The following is a 22,826-nucleotide window of genomic DNA, read 5'->3' as shown; positions in this document are numbered from 1 at the left end:
GATGATTCGTGACGTGATGCCATACGCCTATACACTCGTCACTCAGAAATTAAAGATGATTCAACAAGCAAGCAGTAAACAATATTACTTTATGCTTCATCATACGGGTCGGAATGGCGGGTAGTTAAATGTTAATTGATATTGTGAGAAATACAATTTACATAGACAATTTTAAAATTTGAGTTTGAAGTCTGGGTTATAGGTAGGTACGTCGTATAATTATAATTAAACGACCTAAACCGGCCAAAGGCGTGTCGAACCACGCGCAGAGTAGGGTTTCGTATATTTAATTAGCACTTTATATCCTTTTTATTCACAAAAATACCGATAGCGATATTATAGCAAAGAAATCATCCTCACTAGTACTTATAAAGTAAGTAGGGAAGGAACCCCGATTTTTTTCCATTTTCTTTTTACCACTATAAAGACATAAAAAATATATCTTAGTGATTACCCATGCCAAAATTTCAGTTTTCTAGTTTTAATAGATTGAGTTATCTTACCTACAACTATCGAATTTGTTCGCAATTTTCATGCTCCGAGTACGTTTTTCAAGTTAGTCGACTTTGTCTCTTTAAGTAGCAATCGCTACTTAGTTGTTATAGTTTTCCATTCAATTTTCATAAGCTACTTCTGTGATTTTTTTGTGCAATTTTGTGTAGTATCATAAATTGTTTATTATGGATAGGTACGGAGAACATTTCGGGCAGGGGGTGGTAAGTGTTAATGCATTCTAAAGGAATCCTTTAAACCTACATCCAAGGTTGCAAGTCTGGAATCTGCTTGAGATGTTTCCTCTACCACAAGATGATGGTACAAACCCTGTCGCTGCTACACTTCGGGTTATATGAGCTTACTTGTTGAGGCTATAAATATTGCATTTTCGTGATAACCTAGGTTTCCGCGAGCGCTTTTTACCCTAAAAATATTTATATCAAAGTTTGTTTATCAAAAAATTCGCGAATATACGCTCGTTTGATATGGATCTCAATACGTTATTCGCAGACCGTTGTCGCTGACGGCTCACGGCTGAGCAGCAAGCACAAGCAGTGAGAATCCAACCGCGTCGACGTAAGAACGCGTCAAACGTAAATAATTCCGATCGCGCGCTCTTGCACTCGACGTCTCGTCTACGACAAAAATATAAAATCAAACAACTGGACTGAAATAAATCATGTACGTTCTGGTATATAAACTGTAAGTGTAATCTGATATAAATCCTGAAGTTTAATTGGCAAATAAACACAGAAAACTTTCAAGTTTTGTAATAAAAACAATAATGGTTTAAAATTTTGTAAGCTCCGTAGAGCTTTTTGTTAAGGACACTTGCGTATTTTCTCGCGAAAAACTTTTAAAATGATGATGGCTAGTGCAAAGTTAGTGAGGGACTGCAGCTCGGAACTGAGCTCCGACGTGCGGTCTCTTTCAGTATCGTCTTCTACTGAAGAGCAAGATTGCACCACCACTGAGTCTGACTACTCTGAAGAGGAGAAAGAGTATGAATTAGAAGATCTTCAAATATTAAAAACTATAGGTAGGTTCTATTTATTTATTTATTTTATTTTTGAATAGAATTTAGGTTTAGCTTATCACGTTGGTTGGGTTTTACTTAGCCGATTTTAATGAAGTTGGTAAAATTTTAAAATTCAATGTGCATTGTTCATACATTACTTCCATGTGTTTAGATAGATTTCCTATTTATATTAGATTTATTGTGTCGGTGATTCTTTTACTTATTTGTTCATACATTACTTTCATGTGTTTAGATAGATTTTGTCTGTATTTATAATAGATTTTTTGTATCGGTGAGTTTTTTTTACTTATTTTTTTTTGAAATAGAAAACACACAAGAGCGTGATGAGGGTTGGTTTATAGTTTATATGCAGATGCTTATAAGTAGGTGGACGGTATTACATTAATTATTATATTATTATTAATTATTAATTAATCTAACATATATTGAATAGTTTTTAGTTTTATTTATAAATATTTAAGTTAGTTACGTATGTATATAATTATATGTATTTAGAAAAAATATAAACATATCAATTATTAATTTATGTTTTATATGTAGATTGATAGGTAAGAATAGGTACTTACTTTCGTTAAATTGCAAAACATGAGTTCGTAAATTCTTTCTTCAAGAGAAATCGGTTTACGACCCTTTCGCGAGTTAGCGTCGAAAGTTCTTCGCACCTATCTGTAATCTTCCGTCTGACATTGATGGATTATGAATTAAATTACTCCAAGAGAGCCAGCGACGGGCAGACCTTCGTCATTTTATAAAAGCTGAAAGTTCAGCTCTTGCTCCTACCGTCCTACCATAGGTAAGGTAGCCAAATATGAAGTGTGGACCGTTACTTTGGGAAGCAGTACAAGGATCCAGACTATCAACCGTCTAAGTGTAAAGTGTAATTTTATACACAGTGTTGGTCGACCCCCCCTAGGTGGAACGAGGACATCAAGCGGGTAGGGAGCCGCTGGATGCTGGCGGCTCGAGACTGTTTTGTTTGGAAGTCCATGCAAGAGGCTGCTAATGATGATTATGAGAATCTTAGCATCATGGCAACTCTACGCTGCAGCTTCTTGAAATTTCATCTTAAATAGTATTTTTCAAAGGGTGGCCGCGAAAGTGACTGGCGACTGGGGATATAATTTCTCATAGTATGCCGATGAAAATATAAAATATCTATATATTTATACGGTTGCGGCACTAGATCGTTGAAACTTGCTACATTTAGAGTTACCATATTTCTCCATATTTACCTATAGTAGGAGCACGAGCTGACGAACTTTTAACTTTTAGAAAATGACGAATGTCTGGCTGTCGCTGGCTTTTAGTCTAGTACGTAGGTTGGTTCATGGATGGTACCCGTGGTATTACCTAATACTTATCGCTAGTCCTAAATTAAAGGTCATCAATACGTAAGTATCTAAACCTATCTACTTATTGATAATGCTGTACGTAGTTTTAGAATTTTTTTTTACGATGGTTAATAGATTATCATTTATTTTATATACCTATTATTATTTGATCTTTGGTTTTAGTTGCTTATACATATATCTTCTTATATGCCGTGATAGGATATGACCTCTGCCTCCGATTCCGGAGGGTGTGGGTTCGATTCCGGTCCGGAGCATGCACCTTTTCTGCATGATGCATCTTTTCGATGCATGCACATCCAACTTTTCAGTTGTGTGCATTTTAAGAAATAATTATCACGTGCTGAAGAAAAACATCGTGAGGAAACCTGCATACCCCAGAATTTTCTTGTTTTTCTGCGTTTGTGAAGTCTGCCAATCCGCGTTGGGCCAGCGCAGCGTGGTCGACTAAGGCCTAACCCCTTTCATTCTGTGAGGAGACTTGAGCTCAGCAGTGAGCCGAATATGGGTTTATTTATCTAGTTCTTCTCGTCACGTACAGAATGGTTTCAGGCCTATGGGCTCAAGGGCGCCGTAACAAATTTCCACCACCGCCGTTAGCGCAAGTTATGCGTGTTTGGGCACTTTTCCCACGGGTAATTAAGGGCAAGTAAGTAGGTAGGTATTCATGCTAAGTACTTTTTGTGACCCACAAAAATTAAGCCATAACAGCACATTGCGGTACAATGTAGCTTTTAAGTGATTTTGACGATATTGATATTAAAAAAAAAAAACTATTTACTTACCTACTTTTAGCCATTCGTAATCATATACCATATATATATATAATATACATTTTTTTTTTATTGAGAAAGAATACAATAAGGAACTTAAGCTAACTTATCCTAATAACTATACAAATCATGCCCACGTGGAATGGTGGCAAGAATACTGGCTGCATTTCCGCGCTGGACAGCCAGGCTGATCCTTTGCGCAAAAAATGAGCCAGCTCTTCTGTCACCAGTCGAGGCAACAAGCCGCGGTGAAATGAGACGGAAAAATTTTTTGCCACTGCGACTCCATGGCCCAAGGGTCTCCACGGCAAAAGGTACAAATATGTAACTCGCTGTCAGAGAGGCATACTTGAACCACTTACCGGTTTCAGCTTTTTCTGCTGCGGCTCCCGGTCTTGATTATGTCAATAATATATATATAATTATATATATATGGTGATTACCATAGTGTAGCTTGAAGTTATATATGAGTACCTCCTTACGATGTAATAGCCTGGTTTTTACTTAGAAAAACCATACCTATGTAAGAAACGAGAGTTGTGTGGCTTGCTATTTTCCGCAAGCCACATTATGGTAGGAGAAAAGTCTAAATCACTTGCAAGCTATATTTACGTGGATAACACTTAATAGTTGAGCGGTTAATGGCACCGTGCTACAAGTAAACTAACTCTAGGTAGTAGAATTACTTTTTTACTCTATTAATATCCATCTGTATTAGGTATCTATGCTAATATTATAAAGAGGTGTCTGTGGTATTGTAGAGAGTAATCTTTGGATCTACTCAACCGACTTTGATTGATTGATTCGATTGTATTACTATTAGTAAGCTACGTTATGTGTGAGTGCCGAAGGCTATATTTTATCCAGTATTCTCACGGGAACAGGAACTACGCGGGTGAAACCACGAGGTGTCGGCTATAGTTAGATATAATATGTGGATAACTTTGCAGACTATAGGTACATAAGCCATACTCGATGTGTAGTGTGTGCACTGTTTACCAACAACCTAATTAAAAATGAGGGTATAAATTGCTAGTCATTTCACACCTAATAATAATTATAATTTACTTTTTCTTAAATTAATGAAAATAAATACATTAAATATTAATAAGCTTAGAATAATTAAATATAGTTAACTAGCGGACGCCCGCGACTTCGTCCGCGTGGAATTTAGTTTTTCACAAATCCCTCGGGGACCATGGATTTTTCCGGGATAAAAAGTAGCCTATGTTTTAATCCATGCTATAATATATCTTAATACCAAATTTCAGCTAATTCGGTTAAGTAGTCCAGGCATGAATGAGTAACAAACGTTCATATCATTAAAATCATCAGTTTTTGCAAATCTCGGGAAACCATGGATTTTTTCGGGATAAAAAGTAGCCTATGTGTTAATCCAGAGTAAAATCCATTTCTATTCCAAATTTTAGCCAAATTGCTTCTCAACTCGCTTAACAAACATCCAAACATCCATACAAACTTTCGCGTTTATAATATTAGTAGGATATATTTTGAATAACATTTTGTAAACGAACAATACAAATAAATAAGTTATGAAATAACATGCGTTTTCTACCTCCATTTCCAATTAGTTTGTTGGTAAACAGTACACATCGAGTATGGCTGTAGTATAGGTAGGTACATTAGTAGAGCTTCCATTAGCCAATAATAAGTGTTTGTAATTAGATAGTAGGCTTATCTGGTAATATATTTTTGCTTGTAATAGTCGGGTTAGTGGTTTGTAAATATACACGATAAATTTGTACCGATGTCCTTGCTCTAAATATGTCGACGCGCAATATTGCACAGCGAAAGGTGTAGCTGCCCCCTCTGACCCAATTATGGCGGGGAGGTAGAGTCAAGGACATTTGAGTTACGAGGTCCGATTGGGGGACATCACACTTTACTGATATATTTGCATACTATTATCTACCTGATAGAAATTATTTACAAGTAGGTAGTTGGTTTGGCTGTAAGTAGTTTATACCTATATTTATTTATTTTTATTATAATTTAAATTTGATGAATTTTGATGAAAAAATGTGTTATCACTTATCTCAATTTTATGTTGAGCAATGTTATGGTAGTTCAACCTTTGTTGAAGTAAGTACTCGTAGTAGGTAGGTTAACCTACCATATAATATTTTTGTTCCTAAACCATATTTAGGAACAAAAATATTATATGGTATTAGCCCAGACAAACAGACAGAAAAATGTTCAAAAAGTTGTATGTGTTTTAGTGTCGGGTAAATACACTCTAAGCACTTCAAAAAACACAATTATCTATTTTAAAATCACAGATAGACACTTCCATTATATTTATAATAGTATGTAAAAAAATACCGATCAAATTGAGAACCTCCTCCTTTTTGAAGTCTGTTAAAAAGATAGATAAATAAAAAAAAATCTTAGATTTTGATAGTCTGCGAATCTGCACGTAGAAACTGTAGTGAGAATAAAAAATACTACTACTAGTTTATGTAAACTTTCACTAGTGTAAATGAGCTGTTAATTACTAGTCTGCTATAAGCAGTGTCGTTGAATTTTGATGAAATCGTATAAAAAAATCTAGATAATGGCGGAGTTGATGTCGTTTTAATTCACGGAGTCGATTAATATTGAGTTTCACCTGATTTTTTATTATAACCACTTATAATAATTAAAAAATAATATGTGGATATAATGTTTTTAAGCACCATTAGTGATCGACCTTCATTAGTTTATCGATCTTTTTATAGGATTTCTATAAGGTAGATGATAATGAATTCAACATGTTCTTTAGCTTCATGTTCTTGTGATAATCGAACGATATCGTGATTTCATTACAATTAAATTGTTTCTTCCTTCATATACCTGCCTAATTTGTAAATCAAAAAGGCCACCTATAGATTTAACCAATTTCAAAATCTCTGAAATATGTTTCACTAAAAATTTGAAAATAACATCGATACTAATCTACTAACTAATCGGTTCTGTAGGGTCTAGTGTTTTAGCCGTAAAAACGTAACAAACATTTGAATTTATTATAATCAGTAGACTCGTTCGTCGCTCGTTCGTTATCAACCCATATACAGCTTACTCCTGAGCTCGAGTCTCCTCTCATAATGAGAGGGGTTAGGCCAATAGTTCACCACGCTGGCCCAATGCGGATTGGTAGACTTCAAACGCGCAGAGAATTGAGAAATTGTCTGGCGTGCAGGTTTCCACACGATGTTTTCCTTAACCGTTTGAGACACGTGATATTTAATTTCTTAAAATGCACACAACTGAAAAGTTGGAGGTGCAATCAGTAGACTGCAGTTATGTTAATAAAAACGTCCCACAAAAGTTGTTCCCAATGCTAACCTAAGCTAAGATGATCGAGTCTATGTACCGTAGATACAATATATGTCGTTGATTAAAATATATATAAGTTACACAGAATATAAAAGGACTTATACGACGCTTAGTTAGTATATCTCAAATGTGAGAGGATTGAAGCTACTGCAATTCAGCGGTTGAAAAACAATAGAGCAGACGAAACAGAGCACAAAAACGTCTCTCAGACAGATGTATCTGGTTTACCCATTATCCTCTCGACGCCCCAGTTACAACGGTAACTACTGTATCACGAGTGTGCTCGCTTGCTTTAAATCTGTACACTCTACAATGTGTATGACTGTCACACATAAATGTTACAGTGCAAATCTTGATAAGATTACCTAGTAACTCGATTTTTAGACTTTTAGAGCACCTCGGGAGGTTAATAGGTTAGGCACTCAGACACGCTTTATCGTTTTACTAAAGTAGAGTTAGATTAATTTTCATTAATAAAAAGCCTGTGTTTCGAAAAGGATTCATAAAAAATACCTTTTACTTTCTTTATCTTGAAAAAAAATCGTTTTGAGTTTATTGCTTCATCTTACAAAATACTAGCTGGGTTATTTTTAATATTATGACGCATGGCCCTATATGAAGCGCTCATAATTAATAGAAACCTGAACAATGCAAGGTATCCTCATGTTCGTCTGCCGCGGTCGAGTTAATCTCAAAATCCACTCTTCCCCTTCTACAGTAAATAGTAAAGGAAATTAGAATTGTCTATTATTTTATACTACAGATGGCACTATAGTGTTTTTCAGATAGCACGGGTACGGTACGGTGACAGTTCGTTTCGCTCTTGAAAGTTTGCCGCGATTCACGATAATAGTACGTATTATGAACGTCATAAGGCAACTATCACTGTACCCCTGCTATCTGAAAAACACTTTAGCGCGTCGAAACTGAGGCGAACTAAGTCACCCAATTGGCATGATTTCATAGACATTAGACAACGACATTTACTTGAACATAATAATACCTAAATATTGGATACAATGCCGAGTTCTGTATTCAGGAAGTGTAAAAACTATATTATGAAATAATACGAGTTATAATAATAAAAGTCAACACAAAATTGTGCATGTGTGCATCCAGTGTTGTACTTGTAGCTGAGTTTGGAACACATTTTGCGGTGAATTTGTAGGCACGTAACGAACAGTACAAAATCATTGGGTACTAAACAAGTTAGATTACTATAAGTTACAACAAGACCCTGAATAAATACTGGGAAAATACACACAATAAACTGTAATTATAACAATATCCGAACAACAAGCTGATACTGTTCGTGTTTGCATTGTCATTGTCACGCGTGATTACCATTGTGAATGTGGGTTAGTGTATCACGCTAACTTTAGGGGATGGAAAGCAATACGAGTACATTGAATCAAGAGATTTTATAAAACACTAGTAGACGCCGTGGTTTCACACGCGTGGTTATGTGGAATACGGGGATAAAATATAGCCTACCCTTCTATAATAGTCTTTCACACGCGTGGTTATGTGGAATACGGGGATAAAATATAGCCTACCCTTCTATAATAGTCTTCCTCGCTAAATGGGCTATCTAACACTGAAAGTAGGTAGTTCCTGAGATTACCACGTTCAACCAAACAAACAAACAAACTTTTCAGCTTTATTAGTATAGATATACGTACCTACTTTATCTGTAAACGCAAATATTATGATGACATAGTCTTTAATCCTAATTGGTACTGTTGGATTAAATTACGGTTCGTGACACGGTTACGAGATCTAAAAATCTTAATAAAAAAAAAATTGTAAGCCGTATAATGTCATAATTTAAAATTTTTACAATGTATCTCAACATTTAAGTAAACAATTTAATAAAAATCGCTTAAGTTATCGCGGTCTTAACACTTTGATCAATTCGAGCAACGCAACGATTTTTAAACATTATTATCGATAGTTCTTGCAATTTTGATTGTAGATAAAATTAGCTGTTATAGCCCAGTGGATGTGACCTCTGCTTCCGATTACGGAGGGTGTGGGTTCAAATCCAGTCCAGAGCATACACCTCCAACTTTTCAGTTGTGTGCATTTTAAGACATTAAATATCACGTGTCTGAAACGGTGAAGGAAAACATCGCGAGGAAACCTGCATAATATATGAGTGTATGTTTGAGTTTTGAGGTCGTATGTATGTACGACCTATAGTATTAGAGAGAAAACAGAAATAGGTGTGAGTTTTAAGGTTTCACTGTGTAATAACAAAGCCATATAATGAAACATGCCTGTACAGGTCGCAAATCACAGTTCTTTCAAACTCAACTTTCTCGAGTACAATTAGGTAGATAGGTATATCGATATTTAGGAATAGTGTTACAATTATCATGAACACTGTGGCTATCAACAAAAACAACAGAAAGACGTACAAGAAGTATCCACGAACAACGATACGTTCAATGATAGATACGTGATAGCGTTGATCAAACTCTACTGAACTACTTACTACGTACTTAGTTTTCCTAAAATAAATTTTCCAGTTACAGTGTAGATCAATTACACGATACTATAAGTATAATGTAACATTATCATAGTTCACACATTAGTTACAACTGGAGCATCGTTCGGTCGGTTTTAGAAAAGAAAGTGAGAAAGACAATGCGGCGACCGCGGTAGCCGAGACGCGTCCACAGCTCCGTATGGAACCGGTCATACATTGAACGTTTGAATGAAATGTCGACTCGTGCGCTACTGTACAGTGTATCAAAATGCAACTTACTATAAAATACGGTTAGGCTTCTCGCTGGCTAGTTTGAAACCATCTTCCCGATTGAAATCATGGTATTTTCTAATTTCAAAGGCTTCTCGAACTACTCGGGGTATATAATGGCGGTCCGTGGAAAGAATGCGTGGGTTATGGATCTTTAGTCGTAAGTTTTTTTTTTAATTTAATTATGATTTATTTAGAAAATATTACAGGGCTAATAAGGGCAGGGCAAGGGTAATCACTTGCGCTCCGGTTAATCGGAAAACCTTTTCTTATAGGCGCAAGATAGTGCAATGGGCGGAAATAAAACTTGGACCATTCAGAATTTTGACAACCATTTATCTAACTGTTGAACTTTACTTAATTCCACACCTTAATTCAGAACGTGTCGCATTGTCCTTGTAAAATATTTTTACAATTAAAATGTCCGCCAGTGTAGTAAAAACTGTAAAAAAAAATATACGTAAGTCCGCTTTCGTATCTCGTTTAGTAGTTAGTTTACTCGTTTAGTCACCATTTTGGTATAATAATAACGTAACTACGTTGCGTGTTAATTATAACACGACTTGGGTACTTGAGACAATAAAGTTTCCTGATAATCTGCAGATTTCCCGACCTGCATCATTGCCTTGGATCTTCGATTTGAGTCACCTTGCACTTTGTTAGTACCCTTGGCCGATTTCCATAGTCTGTTTACTTATCTTAATTATTATTAGGTGTAATGGGTTCTCATTCAGGAATCGACGTATATTGGTATGGTATACGGGCGATGAACTTGAATATGCTAATGCTTTTTATGCATTTTTAATGGCATTTCATGCACATCCTTTAGCTTGGGTTGATCCGAGACTCGACTCAGTCATTGAATAGTTGGCAGTTGTTACAATATTTCGGCGGCTTAAGTTTCAGCTCAGTTTTTATATTCTAGTTTTATTTATATTAGTAAAGAATGGGATATATAAGTACAAAATATTTTACAAATGGCGTGGAGGTTTGGCAACATATAAAACTTTCTCCTTAACTTGATGAAGATTCGCAGTGTATTTCAAATAGAGTTGCATAGAGTGTATCTATCTGAACCGTGATAGACCAGTGGATATAACCTCTTCGAATCTGGTCCGGGTCATGCACCTCAAACTTTTCAGTTGTGTGCATTTTAAGAAATTAAATATCACGTGTCTCAAACGGTGAAGGAAAACATCGTGAGGTAACCTGCATACCATAGTATTTTCTTGATTATCTGCGTATGTGAAGTCTGCCAATCCGCATTGAGCCAGCGTGTTGGATTATTTGGCCTAACCACTCTCATTCTGAGAGGAGACTCAAGCTCAGAAGTGAGCCGAATATGGGTTGATAACGAAAAGTGTATCTTGATAGTATTAATATTTTGTACGTGTAAGATGTAGGTAGACCGAGTGTCATATTGCGTCAAAAAGTCTATTAATTGGTGTAAGTGGTCTATTCACAATTTGGCAATCGCAATATGATCTGGTAAACGCTAAATATTTTAATTTTGATTTAAGAGAATTTTCTTTGCGATCGACACTGATTGATTTACTTTTGTAAGAACAACAGGCTGATCTACGGATCTGCCAACCGCTGCCAATCCATGCCAATCATATTTTAATCTAATAAAGTAGATATATGCAGATAAATAACTTTACAACGAATTGTGCGGAAATAGCTTCATCCACAGATTTGTGAGATAATATTTATCTACGATAGCTTCATCATAACTTATATTAACATGCAAATGGGAGTTTGTTTGTTTGTGGCTTTCATGGCTTAACCGATTATCATAAAAGTTTACATACTAGATCTCAGAGGCGCAGGGTTTTCTAGTGCGCATCTTGCAAAACAACGTATCTACCTATCAAACTCTATGTAAGGTGAAACTCATAAAACGTTTAATTGCATGAATGTAGGCGCCAAAAAGTACGCTAGATTTAGTTGGTTGGCATCTTTATATGTTCTAGGTATGCGTTAATTAGAACGAACCTAATTTGTGCCATAAATAAATTTTAATTTATATTTTCATAACAAGTGATTTAAGGTGCCATTAACGTTGTAAGCAAATGAATTCACATCGCTTTGGCTACTGTTTTTTTGTACCCTGTGTCATTTAATGGTCTTCTTTGAAATAAAATTAGGCAGATACAACTTCTGCGGACCCATAATACAAACCTACCTAACTTTTATTGTTATTATTATTCATCCATAAAATAACTCGATAAAAATTCTTAAAGTACAAGTTTACAATTATGCTAAAAAATTAGATTTTCTGCACAATATCTATATTTTTAGAGTTTAGTAAGAATATATTCTAGTTCAAAGTCAAACTTAATACGTATCAGTTGCTTTAATTTTTTTTTAATTTCCAATTGAAATACAGGACTTTTTTTATTGAGAATGAATACAATAATTCGCAACTTGAAAAATTATTTAAAGCATTAAGTTCCTATGCTTTAATTAGTTTTTCAAGTTGCGAATTCGAAAATAAAGATTAAAATCCTTGTATATCGGATTTATAGCTTTAAAAGTTTTTAATGGGTTTAACAAAATTACTAATAATTATACGAATAAAAAAAAGAAGTCATAAGTAGACTAAAGTTAATTTTTACCTTAAGCTAAATTAAGATGGTCTTTCGCTTGACTAAAACCATGACTTGTGGAAAGTGATGATATCGTCCAATTTGGAGCTTGACAGCCTAGAAGATGCCTAGAAGTATCTTTAGTTAGGTACACTATTTTACAATAGTGATTCTTGTAACGTGCGAGCAAGGTGGCAGTGTTGTTATGCAACTCGTACATCAGCGAACGATTCCAAGATAGGTGCGATTAAGGTGGTACGAATAACGATAGCACTTTCACTAAGATGTGTGTGGTTTTACCGTGACATTGCACGTTTGCTTGTATTTATTCTGAACGGAGTCTTTCGCCAAAGTCATCAACAACAAACATCAACAAACGCAAAGAATCAACAAAATGTTTCAATTTCAACAGTTCTTTCAACCTAGCGTTTCTCCAGCATAGCATTAGTTTATAGTTTTAGGAAGCTGTTGCGTTGCAGCTGCAATTGGTACACTGAATATCTATACTAATATTACAAAGCTGAAGAGTTTGTTTATTTGTTTGTTTAATCTCAGGAACTACTGGCCCAATTTGAAAAATTCTTTCTGTGTTAGACAGCCCATTTATCGAGGAAGACTGTAGGCTGTATATTATCCCTGTATTCCTATGGGAATGGAAACCACGCGGGCTAAACCGTGTGGCGTCAGTTCGTGTATTATGTAGGTAATAATCATGTTCTATGCATTTTATTAACATCAATAGGATTATAATTGATTAGCACTAATATTCCTTTAGGTTTAACTCTTCAAATTAATACAAAATACTCTTCAACTGTTTCAACTGTAAAGTTTACGTTAAGTTTGTATTACAGTGCATTATTGTTGCTTGACCATGCATTGTAACGACATATTAAATTTAACATGGTAGATTCATAAAGATGTCAAACCAGTTATTTTTTGTGGACCTCCATGATATGATATTATGAAATGACGTAACTAAAACCGTGTTTAATAAAGATATTAAACAATTTGCAATAATGATACAGACGCCGTTAACAAAATATTTAAATGTACGTATAAATAATATCTACGTGTCGTCATTATTACGTCATCAAATTTGATGGTTAAGTATACGTTTATTTGCCTAAATTACTTATTACCAAAAAAAAAATTGTGTTTATCTTACACGATTTAATTTGCTACAGCGCATATCATTACGTATATATCACTTTTAGTGTGATCTAATAAAACATAATTAATAATAGTTATAGGAATAAAAAAATATGAATGCCGGCCAACTGGTTTGTTTACGTAACTGAGTGCAGGTAACCGAAGATGTTTGTCGCCGCAACCTGGCCCTGGGGCACGCCGGAAACTTTGTACATGTTAAATGTGTCAAGACAGACTTGAAAGTGAAGCGGCAAACTCGTTTTTAAATTCAGTTACCCACTATATTATGTGCGACTATGTTCATTACTGTTACATAATGGTGTACTTATGACAATTTGACGCTTTTTCAATAAGTAGAAATATTAGAGTAAAAATTACCCCGCGACTTAAAAAAGAAGGGTGTCGTAGGTTTCAGGTGGCTGTTGCTTGTGTCGACTTAGCTTCTGAATTATATATTCCTGACCATAAATTAAATAGGTGATAGTGCTCTCTTGTAGGCGTTAAGATTTTAAAGAAGAATCAGCGAATAACTGTGATGGAATAGACAGGGAAAATACACAAATTATGGTTTCGGGATTACATTACTCTACTACACCAATTTCATGTGAATCATGACAATGGGGATGATGACTAGATTTGAATATATTGATTTTTATGATATATTCGGGTAAATAGGGTCAATGTTAACTAATTTATACATAAAAAGCAAAGATTGTCTGGATATTTGCAAAATAAATGAGATTATAAAATTTCAAAAACTACTAAATTTTTTTTATCGTTTTTATTTAATTAGATGAAAATTCATACAGTTTTAGCTTCCTTACATTAAATGTGACATTTTTTAATATATGAACTATACAGATAAACGCACAAATAACAAAGATATTAGTAATTTTGTTTGAACGCGCATACAAATCTAACGATCATTACATTGCCTATGACGTCATTTTTTCGAGCCATTTTGTATGGGGCGTTTTTCAGGGATCCGCGGCAGCGCCGCAAATCTGACCCTTTAAATCCCTGTAGCTCCGAAAGTAATGATCGCAGATACCCTGTTCCTTTTACAAAATTGCTTTACTATTAGTATACTCTTAATTTATATACAATTTAAAAAACTGTCATCATCCCTATTGACTACTTCAGGGTTTACAAATTTGAGTCAATCGTCGTGAAGGAGACATTATTAATAATTATTATACATACTCGTACACAACACAAGCTTTCGACGTTATAATTTTATTGTGATACACATTTTATAAATTCAGTCGAGTAATTGTAATTTGTGCCAAATATCGTAACAGCGTAACATAAACAAATGTATTAAAATAAGTGCCCTCAAAACTTATATCGAGTTTGTTGTTTGTTTAGCTTTGTAAAATTTACTTTTTGCTTTCTTTATTGAGTAGACTAAATTTTATAATCAGGCGATATGATGTTTACGCTATATTATTATGCATACTGTATTATCGTGTCCTAATAATCTCTTTTTAGCTTTATGGACCGAAATACCTGGCCATTGCAATTTTATAACGTATGTTTACTCTTCCGGCGAAGTGACCTATTTGTTTAGCGACCGTCGTGATCTTCCCACGCTTCTGGGAAACACTCGTTTAAAGTTTTGACAATTTATTTAAATCGCGGTGCGACGACCCGTGGCCGAGTAAAAAGCTTCCCAGCGTTTCCGCAAAAGCATCACTGGAAGGAGCTCGTTTTATAGATAATCAAGCTGTCATGTTGTTTTATTAAGGGTGACGAAAAATTTATAAATGTCGTTAAGTTTAAATAATTAGGGAAAAGTTTGAATAAAATACAAATTTTTAGAATGCGATCATATTTGTTTTGTGTTGGAGTATCAGCAGGAAAAGCACACGCATTATTTTTATTTAGATATTCAACGTAATATACAAACAATCATTTTGTTGTAGTTTTAAAACTTATAAAATAAAACAATAAAACAATATACTTATTTATTGGTAGACACATTGTTCAGGTATTCAGGTCTATGATATTGAAACGATTACGTTCATGTTTTCCTTGGAATGCGTTTGATATAAAATTGTTTTGCGATACAACTAAAGGTAGGGCTAGGCAGTTTGTTCGATGTAGTCTATAAAATCGCCTATTTCAATAATTTACGCCCAACACAACATAAACGTTGAATTGGAGAATCAGAAAAGAAATTGTTTGATGTTTCGATAAATCTATGTAAGTAATATATAGCACATTTACTGTAGACAGAAATAACACTAACATAAGAAGCATTCTTCGTTGGCGACGAAGAAGACAACGTTTATCTAGACAACCCAAGAACCGGCCATGACATCCCAACATACAGTTGACACTTATCGTATATAATTAATAGAATCAAAGCCAGTCCTATATTCAGACAAGGTGATTTCCAGCCTAGAGATTCATATGATCCGGGCAAGCGAAATAAATGTCAAGGTAAATTGAAAGAAGGTAGTTTTCCTCGACAATGACGTAGTATTGGCTCCACTTAACATATTTTTTGCGACTCTACGGGGTAGAGTTTCTTTCGTCTGGAAACGTTTATTTATTTTAGACGATTACAGGCTCGCTTTAACGCGTTTGCGTCATATATTTGACATACGTATACGTTTTATGGAGATGTATTATCTCTGAATAGGTTTTACGAGATGTATATTGTTATTGGAGTGAAGGAACCGGTAAATTTAACTTGTTATGAAAGATTAGTATATCGATGGGTGCCAACACGTGCCGTCTGCACAAGTAGATGGAAATAATGAAATGTTTAGTAATCTTTTACTTGTATCCCTTTCACGCGTCAATCGCCGGTGTAATCCGTCTCGTTGGCAAACTTTTGATGTCTTAAGCCTAGTTTACGTTGCCGGATTAAACGGTAATTTTCACTAGTATACTGTTTATGAATTTCCAACAGTTTCGAAATCCGCTGACGGATTACACACGGGTGCACGCAAGGTGCGTGATTCGGTGGAGTAAAAGTTTATTTACAGTTTTTTGTTGGATGATACTCGTACACACTCGTACGTAATGGCGTGCCCTACACTCGGCTTGTATTTACTGACTAATGTTTTATTTCAGCAAATTATATCACGATTCAACTATAATCTATACTAATATTATAAAGCTGAAGAGTTTGTTTGATTGAACGCGCTAATCTCAGGAACTACTGGTCCGATTTGAAAAATTCTTTCAGTGTTAGATAGCCCATTTATCGAGGAAGGCTATAGGCTATATATTATCCCCGTATTCCTACAGGAACGGGAGCCACGCGGGTAAAACCGCGTGGTGTCAGCTAGTGTGTAAGATAATAATTATCCTATCCATTTATCCCACCGAAACGTTTTACATAGATATACCTATAACCTATGTAAAACGCTTTGATGTGATAAATATATAAACTTGAAATTTGGTTAACAATTCGCTACGAATTGTACAAGGTTTTGAAAGTTTTTACTGAGGGGGTAATTTAGCGGGTAAAAGTATTTTTTTATTTAGACTTACCTACTAGGTGATTCGATGAACTTCGAACCACCTATTTGGAGTTTAGTTCCTTTGCATTTTTCATTTTGTATACATTCATTCTCTACTCTTTTGTTTCATTTTTGGAATTGAAATATTTTAAGCTTCGTCATTGTTGTCGAATCAGATTCCAGTTTACGCTAAGCAACTCTTTTTAATGTTAATAATGTTTTATAGCAACGTACTTTGTCAATAATGTCATAGGGTAAATGTGTTAAAAATATTTATTGGCTTTTTACTATACATATACTTAGTGTAATTAAAGTTATATTTATAAGTACTACTACTAACATTTTATGAATATTATTTTATCACCGGGACGTCTAACCCTAGATTGCAACACATTTTTATTTTGCTTTATTTTGAAATATGCATTAAATAAGTATATACAGTTTCTTTCTTTAGTAGGTAGTTTTATTTTTCGTATTCAGAAAGTACCTACTGTTGCGAATTTCATTTCTGCATCCATATTTTTATTTTGTTTGATTTTGAAATAGGCAATAATTCTAGATTATCTTTCTTAGTTTAGTGGGTAGTTCTATTTCTCGTATTCAGAAAATCTTTCGCCAATTTTATTTCTGCTGCAGTAGTAATATTGCTAAGTTTGATTTGAAGTTCAATTTGTACTCATATAAATAAAATCATGAACTTACTCATATATTTTGTATACTCCACGTAAGTACTCGTAATTTGTATTAGAGATTTCACGCGTCACGCATTCCGGTTAACATTATGAAATAGTTCGCTCAACCAAGTCATGATCAGGATTCCGCTCAATGGAGAGATCGTAGTCAAGCGCAAAAATGCGATCGAAACGAAGCGAATTCATGGAAATTTTGATGAAAGTGGGGATCACATCAGTCGTGTGAAACCAGTTTTATTACGTGCAATGTCGTGTATTGAGTATTAATTAGGGCAGACAGATATAAAGAAAATCCTTTTATTGCAGATGAAGATAATCAAACTAAAGTAAGCCCATGATTTATAAGTAGGTAGCTATGTAATATATGATAGACGATGTATGTATATAAGATTTGCAGGAAATTCGTTTCAGTAGATAATAAAGTCAAAGTCAAAGTCAAAATTCATTTATTTAAAATAGGCTTAGTTTACAAGCTCTTTCGAAACGTCAGGTAACAATATTAAACTTAAGATAATGGTGATAATAATTATTCAAAAACTTAAAATTAAAGTTACGAGGATTCCAAACGCGCCTTGGTCCGAGATGAGCCCACAACAAACTCAGCCAGGTTTATCCTTTTTTAATATAACGTATAATGGATGTTTATAGGTATGCTTTCTTTTTTTTAATTGAAAAATATTTTATTTATGAAAATTTGAATAGGAAATCATTGATATTAATAAGACATGCGAGCCAGTAACATTAAAAAAAAAAACAAACCAATATACTCCAATCCTAACACTTTCAGTACCTAAGATAACTGGAAAACTACTAGAATTTGTTCCAATAGTTAGTTACTCGTCTGTTACATCTAAAAATACTAGAATATTATCTTGGACAATATGACATTTCCGTATAGCACTATTTGTAATAGGAGTGCTGCTTTAGGTATCTCTTTCTTATGAATTTGGAGCCGCGACAGCTATTAAAGACTGCACACTTCCGAAACGCTTAAATATAATCTATTAAAAATATTTTCACGTCTTCAATTTGCTGTGTACATCTCATTAAGACACAAAGCGTTATCATTGAGAGAGGACGTGAGAAGAATCTTCATTGTGTTTACTTTTATGACCAGGAAATTAATTTTGGCACTGTATTTGGGAGATTATAGTATAACATATTTGTTATTTTGTTATTTAGCAAACTAGGTATAATCTAGGTATTTATTAAATATGTTCGATTTATTTATTAGAAAGGTACGATCTTCCGGCAATATCTTTTGAGAAGAAAAAGTTGAAAGTTTCGCGTCAATGTCTGAAAGTATATAAGTAGACTTGTATTGGTTTGACTTGTTACTACCGCTCCGTTAAGGTACGTACATATTTTGTGCTGAAACGTTTGTCTATCAGATACTTACTCTATTCAGTTTCCACAGCACACGCTAGTAAACAATTACAACCAACAAAATTGTTTGAGGCATCTTCAAAATCAGCCTCACCTATCATTAAACATCTTCCCAAATATTAAAACTATTTAAAAGCGGCTTTATAATAATTGGATTTAATATTCTACTGTAGATCGTAGCAACAAATCGGCGAGGAGTTCAGTAAATTAAACTGTAGGTTTGTAAGCATCAATCCAAATTAAGCTTTATAATACTACTAATATTTTAAACACGAAAGTATGTGTGGATGTTTGTTACTCTTTACCGCCGCTACTACTGAAACGATTTGGCTGAAATTTGGAATAGAAATAGATTTTGCTCCAGATTAACACATAGGCTACTTTTTATCCCAAAAAAATCCATGGTTTCCCGAGATTTGCGAAAACTGATGATTTTGATGATATGAATGTTTGTTACTCTTTCACGCCTCGAGTACTAAACCGAATTAGCTAAAAATTGGTATTGAGATATATTATAGCCTGGGTCAACACATAGGCTACTTTTCATCCCGGAAAAATCCATGGTTCCTGAGGGATTTGTGAAAAACTAAATTCCACGCGGACAAAGTCGCGGGCGTCCGCTAGTTAAGGTATAAAGTAGGCACTTATTATATAATTTACGAGTTCATTTTTACCAGTTATAAAGTAGAACAAGTTTTCTTTAATTACAGTTTTTATGCTAATATGTTTTTTGACCTATGAATACGAGTATTAGCTACTAAGTGCACGCGATTTCGTGGGACGGAACGTAAATAATAATTGATTGAACCGCACCTTCGTGATAAAGAACTGTTTTCGTTTATTTTTTTTGGATTACTTATATAAATTTTAAAACCAATGTTATGAACTATTAACTCGATATATAACTAACTCAAAGTTAATGATACCGATGACAATTTATAACGTATTTTTTTTTTTAAATTATCATCTCTACTATCATTTTCAATTCTATATTCATCATCTCTCTTTAAACTTTATTAGGGATGATGACAGTTTTTTAAATTGTATATAATTTAAGAGTACGCTTCGGAGCTACAGGGATTTAAAGGGTCAGATTTGCGGAGCTTTAGTATTTATTAGTACTAGCAACTTGTACATATGCTTTCTGTGGTACGAGTAGGTACCTATTTCACACAGAAAAAAAAAAGTAGGTTTTTTTATTCTTTACAACTTAGCCGTTGACTAAAATCTCACCTGACGGTAAGTGATGATGCAATCTAAGATGGAAGCGGGCGTACTTGTGAAGAGTTTGTTAAAAATCTACACCCGTTTCGGTTTTTACATGACATCGTACCGAAACGTTAAATCGCTGGGCGGTACATCTTTGCCGGTAGGGTGATAACTAGCCACGGTCAAAACCTCCCACCAGTCAGACCTGGCCAAATAAGAAAACCTCAATCGGCCCAGCCGGGGATCGAACCCAAGATCTCCATCTTGTAAATCCATCGCACATACCACTGCGGCACTGAGGCCTTCAAACATGAAGCTTTTTATTTCAAAATTTTCTCGCTTTCCCTATTGTCCTTGCTTTTGCGATTTGCTTCCCCCATTAAATGAGGCGACTCTCAATCTATGACCTAATAAAAAGCTTTTAGAGATACACAAAGTAAGAAAGAAAAGTTTCTATTCTAATAGGATCTACAGCGGGCAAAACGCTAGGTGTAGCGGGCTTCCTTATAATTTGAACTCGTATAGTCAAACAAGTAAATAACGTGGGTAAACAACTATTTCCTTAAACTTATAAATTCAAATTTAAATAGCCTTAACGATCCACTCGGCAATCATAGACCAACAGTGGACCACTTAATCAAGAACCTGTTACTCGACCAGATCATTGCAGTATTCAAGGATACCACAATCACTGCTTCTAGTAAATACCTATCGATACGTACTATAATTGCATTGTAAAAACAGCGAATTTTACTATTTGAAATAGTTGCTAAATAATCGTTATGATTCACCACATCCAATTATACCTGCCGTTTTATTTTAATAATCGTAAGGTCGTACATAAGTAGATACAGTACGAACGAGTAGGTTGCTTGTAGCATGTATTCGTATACAAATAAAATAGTAGTATTTATACTAATATTATAAAGAAGAGATTGTTTGCTTAAACGCGCTAATCTCAGGAACTACTGGTCCGATTTGAAAAATTATTTCAGTGTTAGATACCCATTTATCGGGAAAAGCTTTAGGCTATATTATCCCCGTATTCCTACGGGAACGAGAACAACGCGCGTGAAGCCGCGCAGCGTCAGCTAGTGTAGACTTAAAAATACAGATTTTTTGTCAGGCAAACTCTTGATAGACGAACAGACAATCAAAATTCAAATGGCCAACCAAGTGATCCTATATGGGGTACGGCTTTTCCTTAGGTACTGTAAAAAATATACACAGACCTGCTTTTAGGTATTTTTATATACATATTTACCTCCACAACAACTGTTGAAATATCCTTGGCTAAAACAATACTCTAGGTTATTCACCTTTGCGATCGTCATAACATAATTATACCGGAACATGCTTGCTATTTGGACACAAAAGGTGACTCGCATTAAGGCAATCATGATTCGCACTTTACCTTATTAGTAACTCAAGCTGGTGTCGATACATTCGCTGTATAGCATACAAATGATATGAGTAGGATTAAGTATATTCCGTGTTAACATACATAATAAGTTATATGACTGGCAGCTCGAAGTTAATCCTTTTCGGTTCATTTCTAAGTCCTCTAACATTCAAGTATGAATAAAATCCACGGGAACACTGCGGCGTTTTAGGTTACGTTTTATATGATCGCTGCATCACGAAGGACGTCAGCTTTTTTGAAATAGTCGTTGGAGTAAAAATATAGGAGTTTAATCTAGAATTAAAGTTAACCACATAACTGCTGAGCTGAGCGTAAATAAGTCTAATAAGACTGAAAGTTTTAAGGTAATTATGACGGATATCCAATCCAGTCTGGAACAAACAAACTTGCCTTAGACTGCGAAACTTATCGCAACTTGGTGTGATCTACCGACGGATCGATATAACTTTCTAGTTAAAACTAAAACTAACCAATTAACCGGTGAGCTACGTTATGTCGCAATCATGACTGAATATGTTACCTGATCTATTCACTATCTTTCAGTAACTTTAGTTTACCAATTTATTTGGTAACTGATCAAAATCACAAACCAGGGTGCTTGACATTGTGATTTTCGTTAACAATGGGTAATACGAAAAATGCGGTTCTTATTGATTTCATGTTAATTATATCATGGCTAATATACCAAAGACAGGCCAGCTGATCTCTCAAGTCTTGTAAGTGGTACTGTTACCAACGCAAGCGGCAATTTTCCAAGATTGCTGATTTTATCCCTGTTTTGTGATGTGTGTAACTTTCTATTTGAAATGTATAAAAGTTCTAATCAAATCATGGATACAACATTTTGGATCACTTCCAAGTCCAACTGTACAGGTTAACTTCACTTTTTCAAATGCGACGAGGATGGCAACATTTGTTGTTTGTTCGTGTACCATGAGAACAGATTTATGAAAGTTATTAATAATGCGACAGTTCACAATAAATATCATACTTTTATTCGTAAAAATATTATCCTCAATTTAAATTAAAGTAAACATCTCGTATCTCCCTATACGTTATCTTTATGTTTATGTTAAGAAACATCGCGTAAATATAATCGTGATTGGAAAACCCTTTGTTGATTGATGTTTACGCTTTTGCCCGCGACTTT

General features: G+C 34.6%; 1 protein-coding gene across 1 annotated transcript in view; it reads left to right on the top strand.

The window, feature by feature from the left end:
* The first annotated feature begins 1,025 nt into the window (after nt 1-1,025).
* LOC112058233 (cAMP-dependent protein kinase catalytic subunit 3) overlaps nt 1,026-22,826 on the top strand; it is a 60,238-nt gene continuing 38,437 nt past the window's right edge. The window contains exon 1 of the mRNA XM_052891176.1: nt 1,026-1,534. Coding sequence (XP_052747136.1) covers nt 1,357-1,534 — 178 coding nt within the window. The 5' untranslated portion in view covers nt 1,026-1,356. The remainder of the gene's footprint in view (nt 1,535-22,826) is intronic.

Source organism: Bicyclus anynana, chromosome 3 (assembly GCF_947172395.1).
Source record: "Bicyclus anynana chromosome 3, ilBicAnyn1.1, whole genome shotgun sequence".
Taxonomy (NCBI): Eukaryota; Metazoa; Arthropoda; class Insecta; order Lepidoptera; family Nymphalidae; genus Bicyclus; species Bicyclus anynana.
This window is presented reverse-complemented; position numbering and strand designations above follow the sequence as displayed.